Below are 14,567 nucleotides of genomic sequence, written 5' to 3' on the forward strand. Positions count from 1 at the left end.
TTCTTAATTGTTTTTATCATTAGAGATAAGGGTTTTATCCGTAGCCTAGGCTGGGTTTAGACTTGCAGTAATCCTCCTGCACTAGTGTCCTGAACACTAGTATTACAAGTGTGAGCCACCATAACTGGCTTATCCCTTATTTCTTGGCCTCACGTCTTTCTTTCGTTGTTTCATTAAAGTGGTCCCTAGATAATTGGAAGTAGCCATCTATCTAATGTGGTTGGAATTTTGAAGAAAGTTAAGATAGTATGTATTTATAGAGAAAAGTGACCTGTATTAATGGGTATTTCCAGTAAGCTTGTTGAATTTAAGACTTTTATTGGAAGTTTAAAAACAGTTATTATGAAGTAACTAAACCCTAGCCTTTGTCCCAAGGACATTTTGTGTGTGTGTGTGTACATATATATAAATATTTAATATACAGAAGTTGTCACATACCTTTGTACACATATAATAATAGCCAATATCTCGAGCTCTTTTGATGTGTCATTTAATCTGCTGTGGGTTGAAGGCTTGTTTCCAGTCCTTAACACAGCATGTAGTCTTCTACATTTTATAGATGAGTCAGAGTCTGCTTGTTGAGGATAGCACAACTGATGGTAGAAAGAGTGTCTAATAGTCGGAGGTAGATGTATGGTTATGGCCCCCATACTGATAATATATTAGCTCCTTGGAATGCATGTCTTTTCTGTAGCATCAGATCATAAAATTTGTGTCTTATAAACATCTTACCATGGACTCTTAAGTAGTAAAATCTCCATGACAAGCATACTACGATATTTGGAGTTTTGAAATGAGTAGTGATAGTTGATTAGCAAAGCTTATATTTTTCAGAATACTAAGAAAAACAAGTCACTATTTTTGGCTTTATATACAGGTCTTGAAATGTTGGGTATGAATTTCTGTGTTCTCTTTAGGTCAGCAGCCTTGTTTTACATATTGAAGAAGCCCACAAACTCCCAGTAAAACACTTTACTAATCCATATTGTAACATCTACCTGAATAGCGTCCAAGTAGCGAAAACTCATGCAAGGGAGGGGCAAAACCCAGTATGGTCAGAGGAGTTTGTCTTTGAGTAAGTCGTATTTTATCATATTCAATCTGTTTTTAGAGTCATTTTCCTCCTGCTGTTTACACATAAACTATCTGTTTCTGTTGTTTTAATAGTATTTTTTGTTGGATTTGTTCATCTTTATTAACAAAATGCCTTTGGACTACTGAAAAGTAATGACAAAATGTTTTCTATATTTTCTAGATCTGGTTTTAATGGGTTATTAGTGGTTTAGGAAGTTTAAGATTACTGGGAAAATGTTTAGTTATCAATATTCTTGTGTAACAAATAATATAAACCTGGTTTTATATTTATATAACACACTGCATTTTTTAAATGGAAATAAGGTAGTTTGATACTAGAACATTTTTTTCCAATTTTTCTCCTTGCTTCTTTAGTGATCTTCCTCCTGACATCAATAGATTTGAAATCACACTTAGTAATAAAACAAAGAAAAGCAAAGATCCAGATATCTGTAAGTTGATTACACTACTTTCTAAAGTAATGAATGCATGTTTTATTTATTTTATATATATTATAATATATAGTTAGAATTTATATATGAAATTTATCTAAGATGGAGATGAAACATATGCTATGTAGTCTGCTACTAAACGTTGACTGTCCAGAGGTGACGATTAAGTAAAGAACAAAATGGCCAAAGTGTATGTACTGTAGTCCTTACAATTTAAAATATACAATGTACTCTCCCTACAAGAAAATGGTAATGGTAATCATTTTTTGTACTCTTTCCTTTTTTAGCTTCCCCTCATTTTTCCTACATTTCAAATATTAAAAGTTCTGTTACAGACTGGAGATACAGCTCAATGGTAGAGTATTTGTCTAGCATGCAGTGGCCTGGGGATTAGTTCTCAGCCCTACAAAGAAAAAGATCGAGAATGTTCAGGTGTACTGGTTATTTGTTGTGATATTCAGTGCTCTGGATAGCCTATTCCGAGCAGCACACTTCTTCCCGTCCTGTTGGTAGGACAGATGGCGTGGGATTTAGTGATTCATACCAGGGTGAATTAGGTTAATACCTTCTTTTACAACTCAGGCTTTTAGGGTAAGCAGTGATCTGTACTGACAGACAGATCAAAACCTGAAGTCCTCTGAATAAAACGTGTATTCTGTAACTGTTTACATTCTTAAGTGTTTCTCGATTACTTGTATGATAAAATCCCAGTAATGGCACAGAAAGAAGCAATACTTTGTATTTGGAGTGTAGTCTTTACTGCTCTACCTTTTTACCTACCTAGCTAACTCAAATTATGTTCATGTTTGGAGTGGATTTTTAATTCCCCTAGGCTGTTATGCATCCTTGTGTGCAAGTATTGCTCACTGTTGTAGCACTTACACTGCATCCTCTTTTATAGCTTAAGACTTTTCCACGTACATCAAACACCATGTCTTAATCATTTCTTAATCCCATATCCCGAGCCTACCACAAAATGTCACATAGCAGGCCTTTAGTAAATGAAAAAAGTAACCAAATAAGCATTGGCTTTGTGATGTTATTGAAAACTTGCTTAATGGAGAGCATTTAAAACTGTAGAGAAAATGCATATGACCATAGTGGTTTTTCTTTTGTAGTATTTATGCGTTGCCAGTTGAGCAGGTTACAGAAAGGACATGCCACAGATGAATGGTTTCTGCTCAGCTCCCATATACCATTAAAAGGTATTGAACCAGGATCCCTGCGTGTTCGAGCACGATACTCTATGGAAAAAATCATGCCAGAAGAAGAATACAGTGAATTTAAAGAGGTATTATTTAGTAGTGTAATGCTTTTAATGGCATTACACATGAATATTAACTACTTAATAAAAATGCATTAAGCTAAATAGTAATGTCCTAGATCAGTAGTACACTAGTAGCCAGAGGTAAAAAACATGTTGTATGATTTTGTCCTTATAAAGCTTGAAACATATAGGCTACAAACTCACTCCATTTTTAACAACTGTATTCAATGTATGTGTTCTGCCACTTAACCTTATATATATTTCCCATTGGTCTCCAAGGATACATAATGCTATATACTTTCAGCAATCTTTTTTAATGTCATTTTAGCTCATACTACAAAAGGAACTTCATGTAGTCTATGCTTTATCACATGTATGTGGACAAGACCGAACACTACTGGCCAGCATCCTACTGAAGATTTTTCTTCATGAAAAGCTGGAATCATTGTTGTTATGCACACTAAATGACAGAGAGATAAGTATGGAAGGTAATATATGGATATGTAATATTTTTAAAAACATAAAAGTACATATGATTTTATATATCAAACTAAATGTATTAAACTGTTAAATCATTTACAAAGTATCTGAGATTCTTTGTTTAATATGGGAATGGGTTGCTATTTCTAATTCTGTCATGGCAGATTAAGTATTAGAAGCTGTAAGAAGATGATTTCTTTGTCCAGACTCAGTGTGTGATTATCAACAATAGCATAGTATTTATCACTTAGCAGTTTATAGGTAGAAATCAGATGTCACCTGTATTTTATTTCTAGATTTTATAGCAGTTCCAAGGCTAAGGTACATATCACTGTGCTTTTCACAGTTTACTAATGTTTTTATTTTCTCCTCATCAATATTCATGTAAAAAGTTCATTACTGAAGAAAAATAATTTAATTTCCAACTTAGTTGTATTAGTACAGTTCTGTGAATGTAATCTAACATCCATTTTTGTGTAGATGAAGCCACTACCCTCTTTCGAGCTACAACACTTGCTAGTACCTTGATGGAGCAGTATATGAAAGCCACTGCCACACAATTTGTTCATCATGCTTTGAAAGACTCAATTTTAAAGATAATGGAAAGCAAGCAGTCATGTGAGGTAATATTTCATTGTTTTAATCTTTGCAGCAAATAGTACATTTTAGTGAGAACGTTTAACAAATTACAGTTTTGGGAAAGTACATCATTTCTAAATTTGCCAATGCAGTTATGTCCTCTATAATAGATTTATTAACCACCCCCCCCACACACACACACACATCACATGCACATTCGTGCACTCACAGTTCTTTTGGTATTTCTCCTAATTTCTACTAATGATCAGGTGTACCTTACTTTAAGAATGTGTGTAACATAAATTGAACATTTTTCCAGGGACTTTGTTGTTCATGTTGAGTATCTGTTATTAAAAAAAAAAGTATTTTGAAATTTTGGGCCTATTTCATATACACAATAAGGTATCTTGAGGATGGAACCTAAGTCTAAGCATGAAATTTGTTTATGACTGAAGTTTATTTTACATGAGTTCTAGGAGGCTTGTGCTATGATTTTGGCCCATCATGTGAAGCCAGATGTGGATTTCCCATTTGTAGTACTATGTTGGCACCCAAAGTCAAACATATAACATCTTTTCTTTAGAGAGTTCTATGGGTTATTTTGTGGAAGATCAGGATTAAAAGAAAATGAAATAATCTTTTAAAGATGATTAAGGTTTCAGTGTGAGTTTATAAGTAGAATCCTGCTTACATAACTATTGTATTGCATGGATGCTACAGAGCAGTTACAAAAAAAGATAGTGTAAATCCTCAGGCTTGCTTGATACAGTGTCAGTAAAATAAGGAAATACTTTTTAACACTTGGAGCTGTCAAATGTTAATTCTGCCATAAAATGAGTGATCTATTGTTAGAAGTTGAGGGTAATCCCATAATTACTATTAAAGTTGACAAAAGTCAGATCTGTAGGTCCATCTGGCAGAATCAGATCATGTAGATTGGGGGTGGAAGTTGTACTTAAAGTTCTGAGAAGGGTTCATGATTCTACTTATACATTTTGGTTATCTTCCTTAGCTACTACTTTGAACCTCATTAAAAACAGTTGTTTTTTTTTTTTTTTTTTTCTCAGATAAATAGAACTGAGTGGTTTAATGTTCAGTTGAGTAACTGGGAATGAATAATAGCAAACGTATTGAATTTGCATATGTGGAACAGTGAACAGTGTTGAGAAAAATAATCTCTCACCACCATAATGATTGGTTTGTTCCTTCTCCTAGTTAAGTCCATCAAAGTTAGAGAAGAATGAAGATGTGAACACTAATTTAGCACACCTATTGAACATACTTTCAGAGCTTGTGGAGAAAATATTCATGGCTTCAGAAATACTCCCACCGTAAGTTGTCAAATTGTTTGCAAAATTTGATTAATTTGTGGTTTGTAAATTTTCTTTTAATGAATGCTTTCTAATGGCATTATTCTCAGATTTTTAATTCATAAACGATGGATTATGAACCATGCAAGGTGGCATGCACCTTTAATCCCAGCACTTGGGAGGCAGAGGCAGGTGAACCTCTGAGTTCAAGGCCAGCCTGTTCAATAGAGTTCCAGGACAGCCAGCGCAGTTGCACAGAGAAACCCTGTCTCAACTAACCCCAACCCCAAACCAAAAAAAAAAAAAAGATGGATTATGTTTAAGAAAAAAAGTAAATGAATAATAACTGTTAAAGAAGCCATAGTAAAATATACATTGTGGCACCTGCCTATATTCCCAGTATTGGAGTGGTTGAGGCAAGATGATGAGTTTGGGCCAGCCTGGGCTACATAGCAAGATCCTGTCTCACAAAAAAGAAAAATAGACACACATACGTTAATAAATTAAACTATATTTATATGGGGACCAAGTAAGTCAGGCTTGTATTGTAGCTTAGGGAGTGAATAACATGTCTCAGATCTGAGGACAGTATCTGTAAATCTGGTTTCTAGTTCTTGCCTAGCATTACATTACCAGGAAACAAAAACCAAAGTCAAGTATGTACATAAGATACCAGTGTCATGTCTGCTTACAATTCAGTGTGAGTAGACTCACTTGTTTAGATGGAAGAAGTCAAAATAATGGAACATGTGCCACAATAATTCCTCTGTATTCTCATGTCTAATAACTTATTTCATACTTTTCATAAACACAGAAATTAAAATCAGTGGAGCCAAACTTACTGCATTATGTTTCTACACCTGTTACTAAATGTGCTTCTCATTACCTTTGACAAAATACCTTTTTTAGATGAGAAGGTCAAATGCATAAAAACATGATATACTGGTTGGGTAAATAAAAATTTTGGCTGCCACTAGATTATCATATGATGATGATAATATTTACTTTCTGAATCGAATTGTTTATGTTATTTTGGCAGGACACTGAGATATATTTATGGGTGTTTACAGAAATCTGTTCAGCGTAAATGGCCTGCAAATAACACCATGAGAACAAGAGTTGTTAGGTAAGAGTCGCTCCTTCATTTGTCATAGTCACTGTGTGCAGTACACACTGATTCAGGTATGTGGGCAGAGAGGGAGGAAAGTGGTGCTTGAATCACCAATGGTGCGGTAGTTGAACCATTAGATTTTAATTGGTTTGTACCATCTGTGATTCCAACCATGCCTTCGAGTTCTGAAGCTCTCATTTACGACAGCTTTGACATCTGATGAAATTTGAGAGCTCATATATAGACTTAATAAAACTGTTTGCTTAAGTTATAAACTGTTAGCAACCAAACAGAACTAAAGCAAAATTCCTACGACCACCTAATATCAATATTGTTTGAGGATTTTGTTAAGAAATTTATAGAAATGCATCAAGTATAGTTTTCTAGTAATTATGGAAAATACACATTGCCAGTCACATTATATGTAAAATATGAATTTTAAAGACATTTCTGATATAAATTTTGTCAGGAGGCTTCTACTTTCTTGCAGACAGAATTTCCATTAGTGCCCTAAGGGCATAGCTCTGAGGTAAGGCACTGAATTAACACTAAGTGGTCCTGGATTTGATTCCTACCCCTGAATAAAACAGACCAACCAAAATGTCTCTCAGTTAGCTACACTAAGACACACTGAAGAATTGTAGGAAGAAAGAAAAATGACAAGCATGTTATTTGAGCAGTTGTGTGATGGACATTAAACTGTTCTGGGATACTGCACATTTTAAATGTATAACTGTTAAACTAGTACAGCAGGGAATCCTCTAACTTAATTTAATATGTCAGAGTGCTTTAGGGGTTTTTCATGCCTAAGGTGATTTCTCTTCCTAGCAATAAGCTTTTAAATTGCATAGTACTCATGTATTATTTAATTTAAAATCACCTTAAAATCACTATTAATAAATTTCAGTGAAAAAATATTTTGAATAGTTCAGTGTTATCAATTCAAGTTTCTAGTTAAGTATCAAAATATTTTCAGTAAACCTTATACAGGAACCTTCTTTAAGAAGAAGTATCAAAATGTGAAGTTATTAATTGCTGTAAATAATTATAGAAGGAATTTTATAAACTATGGGGACTAATGCTTGTCAAGGTTAATTATTACCGTGGATTCTTTTTAAAAAAATGTAAAAACTGATCTTATATGACAACAATATACTTAATACTACTGACTAAAGGAGGCAGAGTATCTAAGTTTACATTAACTGCAGATCTTTCAAGTGTTTATTGTATGCATTTTATAAATTTGTCAAGGACTCATTGATACAGTGTATTCCAATGTTTATATATCTTAATTCACACTCACAGACTTTTCTGTTTAAATAAATTTTAAAAGACAAAGTGGGTAATTTGGAACCTTACAGAACTGTTATTTATCTATAAAAGGTTTATACTATTTCAGCAGTTCTCGATGTTTTAATACACTGCTTCCTCTAGTAAAAAACTAATTACTAATCTCTAAATAGCTAAGAGAATAAGTGCAAACTTATTTCCAGAGTTAATTTGAAGTTATGTTTGTCTTACAGTTTTCTTAATTTTTAAGGCCCAACTTTATTTGGGCTTCCTCAAAAGTAAAAGTTATGATTCTAAGTTTAAATTTTTTATGTTTATATTTTAAACATATATGGTTTCTAAAAAAAAATTTTCCTTCCAATTAGTGGTTTTGTTTTTCTTCGGCTTATCTGTCCTGCTATCCTGAGTCCACGGATGTTTAATATAATTTCAGGTAATTACCTTTTAATAAACTTTGAAATGGGAAAAGATTCACTTTATGGGAAATACTTACACTTTAAATCAAAATTTAAAGATCTAAAACAAAGCAAACCAAAACACTATTCCCTGCCTTCTTTATTTTATTATCGAAGATGTTAGATTTTTTTTCTGTTCCTGTGACTGTTATTTAAAAAGTTTGCATTAAATTTATTTTAAGCACATGAGTGTATGTGTACAGGCATTTGCTTGCCATGGTGCATGTACAGGGATCAAAGGACAACTTCTGGATGGTGATTAATTAGCTCGATCCCATTTTGTTTTTTATTCATTGTCCATTAATGGAAGTTTGTAGATTTGTAAACTTAAGGAAGGAAAAGTGTTAATAAAACTTCAATGTTGTAATGAGCCAATCAATATTAATGGAGTGAAACAAACATTTTCATACTAATAATTTGAAGCTCAAAGCTGTATTAAAAATTATTTGAGCTGTAAATGCATTCTGTAATCACAGAACTTAAGAGGCTAAGGCACAAAAAAAGGTCAAGGCCAGGCTGGACTATATAGCTAGACCATGTCACTTAGCACATTGGTATGTACCTACCATGCCCACATGAAGAAAATTGAGTCTGAAAGAATTCCCTGGATCTTAAAAACATTGGAGAAATTATTTTAATTTTACTTTCATACTCATCACATTCTTGTAATTACTTTTCATTACTACTGAAGTGATTGAATACATGCATATTAAGAATAAAAGACTGGGGCTGGTGAGATGGTTCCGTGTTTAAGACCAAATACTGCTCTTCTTACTGAATTCAGAGGACCTTGAATTCAATTCCCAACACCCATGTCAGGTGACTCACAACCACCAAAACTCCAGCTCCAAGGGATCAGACACCCTTGTCTTGCTTCTGTGGGCAACAGCACTCATTTGCACATATCCATACACAAATACACATAATTTTTAAAATATTGAAATGAAAGACTTAGAATTCTGAGAGTTCTGTCCAAACACTGGCTTTAAACTGCCACTTCAACAATATTTAAACTTGAGTTAAATTTTTACAATACAATCTAAAACAATGGGTCAGAATATAATCTTAGACTGGGGATATAACTCAGTTGGTAGAATGCTGGCAGAGCATACATGAGGCCCTGGGTTCAATCCCTAGTACCCAATAAAACTCAGGAAGGAGAAAAGGCAGGAGGAGGTTAGAAATTCAAGGTTGTCCTTAAGAGTGAATTTGAGACACAGAACACTAGAGGAAAAGGTGGGGGGGGGGGCTTAATTTTCAGTTTCTATTTGGTAGCTACAAATACTTTTCATTTACATTCCATTTTCTATGTTCTACAGGGAAGTTTTTCATGAGTTTAAAAACTGATCTTTCAAGTGAACTATTTGCAGTGACTAGCCTGCAAATAATGTGGAGCAGGGAATTGCTAAGATTGCAAAATGTTCGTTCCCCTTAGTGAGTTGAAATTAGCTTTGTGAATTGTCCTGAAAGGTTTGTAGATTGACAATCTTCTTAGCAATAAAGCAGCTTTTTGAGGTATTCTGAAATATTATCAGTTAGTTGGGAATTACTCAAGTTTGTATGTTGTTGTTCACAAAACAAGAAGCATTTATAAATGTGTTCAATTTTTTCCCTTTTTAACTCAAGTTCTTTGGAATTAGGTCATACATTTTTGAGGATTATTCTGAATATATCCTAAGTAAAGGATTGTTAGTGTTTAACAGTACAGAAAAACTAAAAGTGCTAAATTTATAATGATTTATCTGAGTCATTGGTTGTACCCAATTCTCTTCTAGATTCCCCATCTCCTATTGCTGCAAGAACACTGACGTTAGTGGCTAAGTCTGTGCAAAATTTAGCAAATCTTGTGGAATTTGGAGCCAAGGTAAAAATATTTTGATACTTAAAATCATTGATCACATTTTAAATGGTTATTTTATTTCACAATCAACATATTCTTCAAAACATAGTGTACTTTTGTAACTTAGTTTGTACCAAACTCACAAGTATGTACTGCTCTTTTACCAACCACTAGTTAGTTAGTATGCTGTCCTCTGTCAGATATGTAATGTATTCTCTCCATAGTTCCTTTCAGACTCATCCTAAACTTTGGGGTGTGATTAATAATTAAATACACATTTTAGGCTTTTGCCTAAATAGGCAATTGCCTATTATTATTTCTTGCCAAATTCAGTAATTTTTCTTACCCCGCCCCCCTCGAAAAAGACTTATGCATGCAGGCAAAACAGTCTGCATAAGTACATGGGTGCCTGTTGCCATCTATGCCAGAACAGACAGTTATGAGCCATCATATGGGTGCTGGGAACCAAACCCCTGGTCCTTTGCAAGAGCAGGAAGTGCTCTTAATGCTCTTAAACCCATCTGTCCAACCTCATAGATAATCCTCTTTATGTTTCATTATTTTTCTTAGAAATTTCATGTCTGCATCTTTGGAATTACGATCGAATCTTATCACATTTGAGGTTTATTGTTGATACTGTGCTAACCATAAATTATAACAAATTATAGTGGGTTAGGATTTTAGTTAACATTTATGGGTTATCTTTTGAATTTACCTGAAACCCAAGGCATATTTTATCCTACTGCAATCATAGGGAATTTTTGGTTTTGCTGTATTTTAACTCCCTACAATATGTTGGATTCTTCATAATTTATCAGTAATAAATTCTAAATGTACATATTAAAAAATACATTTGTGTCTGCCAAGCTATATGTCAAATGATTTTTAATTTGTAACTTCTTTTTATTTAAATATCTCCACCATATAGCTGTTTACATTAGGAAAATTTCATATAGTAATTCTTGCTACATGTCTAGTTTTTGTTGTAAAAGTTTTTGTAAGGCATATGAGGCCTATATTTTTAATTTTTTAGGAACCTTATATGGAAGGTGTCAATCCATTCATCAAAAGCAATAAACATCGCATGATCATGTTTTTAGATGAACTTGGGGTATGTACATAATTTTCACATTCAGCCATATAAGCAACAACCCTTAGATTTTAAAAACAGAACTTTAAAATAAAATCTTTTCTATGCAAAATGTTCTTTTCCTTTATTCTTGCATAAATGGCTTATGTCAGGCATCCAAAATTGTGGCTTTCAACCAGTCATATTTTAAATTCATTATCCTTTAGATATTGTTGTATTTAGTCTTTTAAGTTGTAGCTAAAATAAGATTTGAAGTCAGTTAGGTTGGAACCTAAAGTTAGAACCAGATGAAGTATTGTAATGCCTCATTTGAGCTTTTATAAATAAAATTGTGACACAAAATTAAATACATTTATAATTTCTAAGACCCTAAATAGGAAAGTTAAATTTTCTGTATCATTTCAAATATATATATATTTCAAGGACTGAATGAATTTTAAAGTAAATATAGTCATAATGTATTGTGTGTACCCAGAGGAAGAAAGCCTAAAATAACATGTATGTGTGAGCTGAGCCAGGTGTTTGAGGCTGAGTTGTCTATGTTCTAGAATGTATTTCAGTTCAAAGCACCTATCAATCACCACTACAACACTTTGCCCCCCACCCCCCACCCCCAAAAAAAAGAAAGAAAGAAATGGGGTTGTAAGTAAGCCCAAAAATCCTAAGTAAACTCCTGTGAAGTTTCCATTTCTAATAAAAAATACAGTTGGTCAGTTTTTCTTGGATTTTGCCCTTTCTACTAACCTTCAAGCTCTGTGAAGGCAAGCAAGATTGTAATGTTTTTTATCTTGTAATCTTATTCATCAAGTCACTTAGCAAATAAATGATCCAGTTAAAATGAATGTATTAGAGTTATTTCTTTACTCCCAAAAACTAAAATGCCCTTCAACTTTTAGGAATGTGTAACAATCACTACCACTAAAAAGTGGAATACATCTAAGATTCAACAAGTTAACTTTAAGGCCTGAATATAGACATTTAATATAATATAGTAATATACATTTATTATGATAGTTAAGTTACTCCATGAACCTTAAACACTATAATGTCCAGTGATTCCACATTTTTATCTTGAGCAGTCTACAGAAACTACAAAGTAAATCTTTTATTATATTTTCATAATGTAGTTCTCTTTAGATGCTGGTCAATTTAGATAGTGTCCTAATGGTATTCGGTCTAGGCATTTAGGTTGTAGTAATCCAAATCAGCAACTGACAGTAATACTATTAATTTGACATGCTCTAAATTTAAAAAGAAAAAAAATCAACTCATGATACTGTCATCCTATGGAAGAGTATGGAAACTGGTTCTAAAACCTATGTTTAGCAGAATTATTTGAATAAAAATTCTTAGACAAATTAATGTTTTATACCTAGTTAGGATAATTTTAGAAGTGACTACAAGGATTTTCATTTCTAAATGCAGTTTTATGATTCCCTTAAAGAATGTACCTGAACTTCCGGACACTACAGAACATTCTAGAACTGACTTGTCTCGTGACTTAGCAGCCCTGCATGAGATCTGTGTAGCTCATTCAGATGAACTGAGAACACTCAGTAATGAGCGCGGCGCACAGCAGGTAGGTCTTTTCAAAATGTATAAATGGTACATGAGTTATTGTCAGGAGGGAGGCATGTTACTCTTTCAGTCACTCACATCAAGTACATGAGCGAAGTTACTTGTGAAACAAAGAAGTATATGGGAAATTTGAAAAATGTCTACAGATGATACCTCATAGTGATTCAAGTCAGTGTGTATCATAGCTCCACACCTTAAAAAAACACTAGTCCATATTAGATTTCTGATGTCCATACCAACAGATATGGGGGTCTATTCAAAAGGACTAGAACTAGAAAGGTTTTTAATTGACCTAGTGTTGAAGTTAAATGGGGAGAAAGGCATAGGGGAAGTATAAATCAAGACACACACATTCTAAATCTGATTAATTTCTTCATGGTTCAGAGGCAGTAAATGCTAACACTGCACTGCTTTCCTGTCTGGCAGAGATTTCACAAAAGAAATTAAAACAGCCATATGGATTCTCATTAGCCTGAAAATCCTCACTTTTTTTTTCTTAAGTTTAAAAAACAGCTTAAATAATAGCTCTCCAATTGAAAACCATTACAGTAGTTTATTACCAAGGTTTATAATGATAAATTTAGTGTGGTAAGATCTTAAATACTCAGTTGAAATAATGAGAACTCAGTTTCATGTAATGAGTAGAAATACTAGTACCTTCAGAATCCCATTGCTTTACTGTAGTTTTTATTAAATCCAAATTTCTATCTTGAAATTTTAGATTCTTTGCTTAGTGATTTCTCCCTCCACTGTTTCTCCTTGTGTCTAGCATGTACTGAAAAAGCTTTTGGCTATAACTGAACTGCTTCAACAAAAACAAAACCAGTATACAAAAACAAATGATGTCAGGTAGCAGCCTGGTGTTCTGCATGGATTCAGCACGTCCATCATGGTAATTCACATCACTATGTCTCCTTTGCTCTTGCCAAAAAAAAAAAGAAAAAGAAAAGAAAAAAGAAAAAGAAGAGAGAGAGAAAGTAGCACAACTTTCCACATTCCAGTGATGTGTGAGCTATGCAAACAAAAAACCAAGATTCTGCTGGCAAGTAACTGCCAGCACCTTTGTAAGCTATCTGTGCAGAATATTTGCACTTTTTCCACATGGAATCTTTACCAAACTCTGAGCCTTGGTGTACAGATCAACTTTCACAAAAGAAAAAAAAAAAGCTATGTCTTGAAACTTTGAAAGTATATTTTCAGTATATCCAATTGCCAAAGTTTTACTGTCTCTTGGAAAACGAACTATGAAATCAACTGACAAGAAAAACGCATCCTATTGACAACAGAATTTAACTGGATTGCAGACTGTTCTTACTGTAATTTTGTCCTTCTTACGATTATGACCATTTGACTGTTCACTGAATTTATTTGTATTTACAGTTTCCAGAGTTTGACATTGTAATAGGAACAATCTTGCTGTATACTTTCTAAAAATACTGTGCTATTCCTGGAACTGTAAAAGACAATATATAGAATGAATGAATCTATGCTCATCAGCTTTATTTTTTAAACATACCACTTATTTTGTTGGAATTGTCAAAGACTGTATTTAGATCTCATGGTTTTGTTAAAATGTTTACAAAAGTAAATAGTTTAAATTCAATAAATATTATTGGTCATTGTACCAATCAATGCATGTTACCCATTTGACCATTTTATAGGTTACTGATGTCTTTTATGTTTAAACAAACTGCTAGAATACTTGTGTCTGTCCTAAGATGACTTTTTGTTACTGCTTTAATTATGCAGACAACCTCCTCAGCTACTTAACAACTTACACATCTTTGAACTTGTACTTGTTTTTTCTGTTGGATAATTTAGTTTGTATAGTTTCATCTGATCCTGTGTTTGTATTTTTGTGAAGTATTCCCAAGGGTTAAGTTAAAATAAACAGGGATAGCTTGCATAATTAATCAGCTTACTATTTAACTTCATTATAATTTTCTTCCACTTTTAGGGATAGTTCAAGCTTTAATACCAGAACAAGGCCCAGGAGGATTTTTATTATTTCTTTCATAAAGGATTTCATTTATTCACTCGT

General features: G+C 33.2%; 1 protein-coding gene across 2 annotated transcripts in view; it reads left to right on the forward strand.

The window, feature by feature from the left end:
- The window catches only part of LOC128105925 (ras GTPase-activating protein 1), an 84,520-nt gene extending 70,081 nt beyond the window's left edge, over positions 1-14,439 (forward strand). The window contains exons 14-25 of one of the 2 annotated variants that reach the window (XM_052731228.1): positions 918-1,075; positions 1,450-1,526; positions 2,645-2,817; positions 3,122-3,281; positions 3,754-3,896; positions 5,068-5,183; positions 6,202-6,288; positions 7,929-7,996; positions 9,794-9,882; positions 10,892-10,969; positions 12,393-12,527; positions 13,296-14,439. In XM_052731228.1, coding sequence (XP_052587188.1) covers positions 918-1,075; positions 1,450-1,526; positions 2,645-2,817; positions 3,122-3,281; positions 3,754-3,896; positions 5,068-5,183; positions 6,202-6,288; positions 7,929-7,996; positions 9,794-9,882; positions 10,892-10,969; positions 12,393-12,527; positions 13,296-13,379 — 1,368 coding nt within the window. In that variant the 3' untranslated portion in view covers positions 13,380-14,439. Of the gene's footprint in view, positions 1-917; positions 1,076-1,449; positions 1,527-2,644; positions 2,818-3,121; positions 3,282-3,753; positions 3,897-5,067; positions 5,184-6,201; positions 6,289-7,928; positions 7,997-9,793; positions 9,883-10,891; positions 10,970-12,392 lie in introns of both variants that reach the window. The other variant, XM_052731227.1, reaches the window with a different exon arrangement.
- Positions 14,440-14,567: the final 128 nt, after the last annotated feature.

This window comes from Peromyscus californicus, unplaced genomic scaffold (genome assembly GCF_007827085.1).
Source record: "Peromyscus californicus insignis strain IS unplaced genomic scaffold, ASM782708v3 Scaffold_9__1_contigs__length_137607984, whole genome shotgun sequence".
NCBI classification, from domain to species: domain Eukaryota; kingdom Metazoa; phylum Chordata; class Mammalia; order Rodentia; family Cricetidae; genus Peromyscus; species Peromyscus californicus.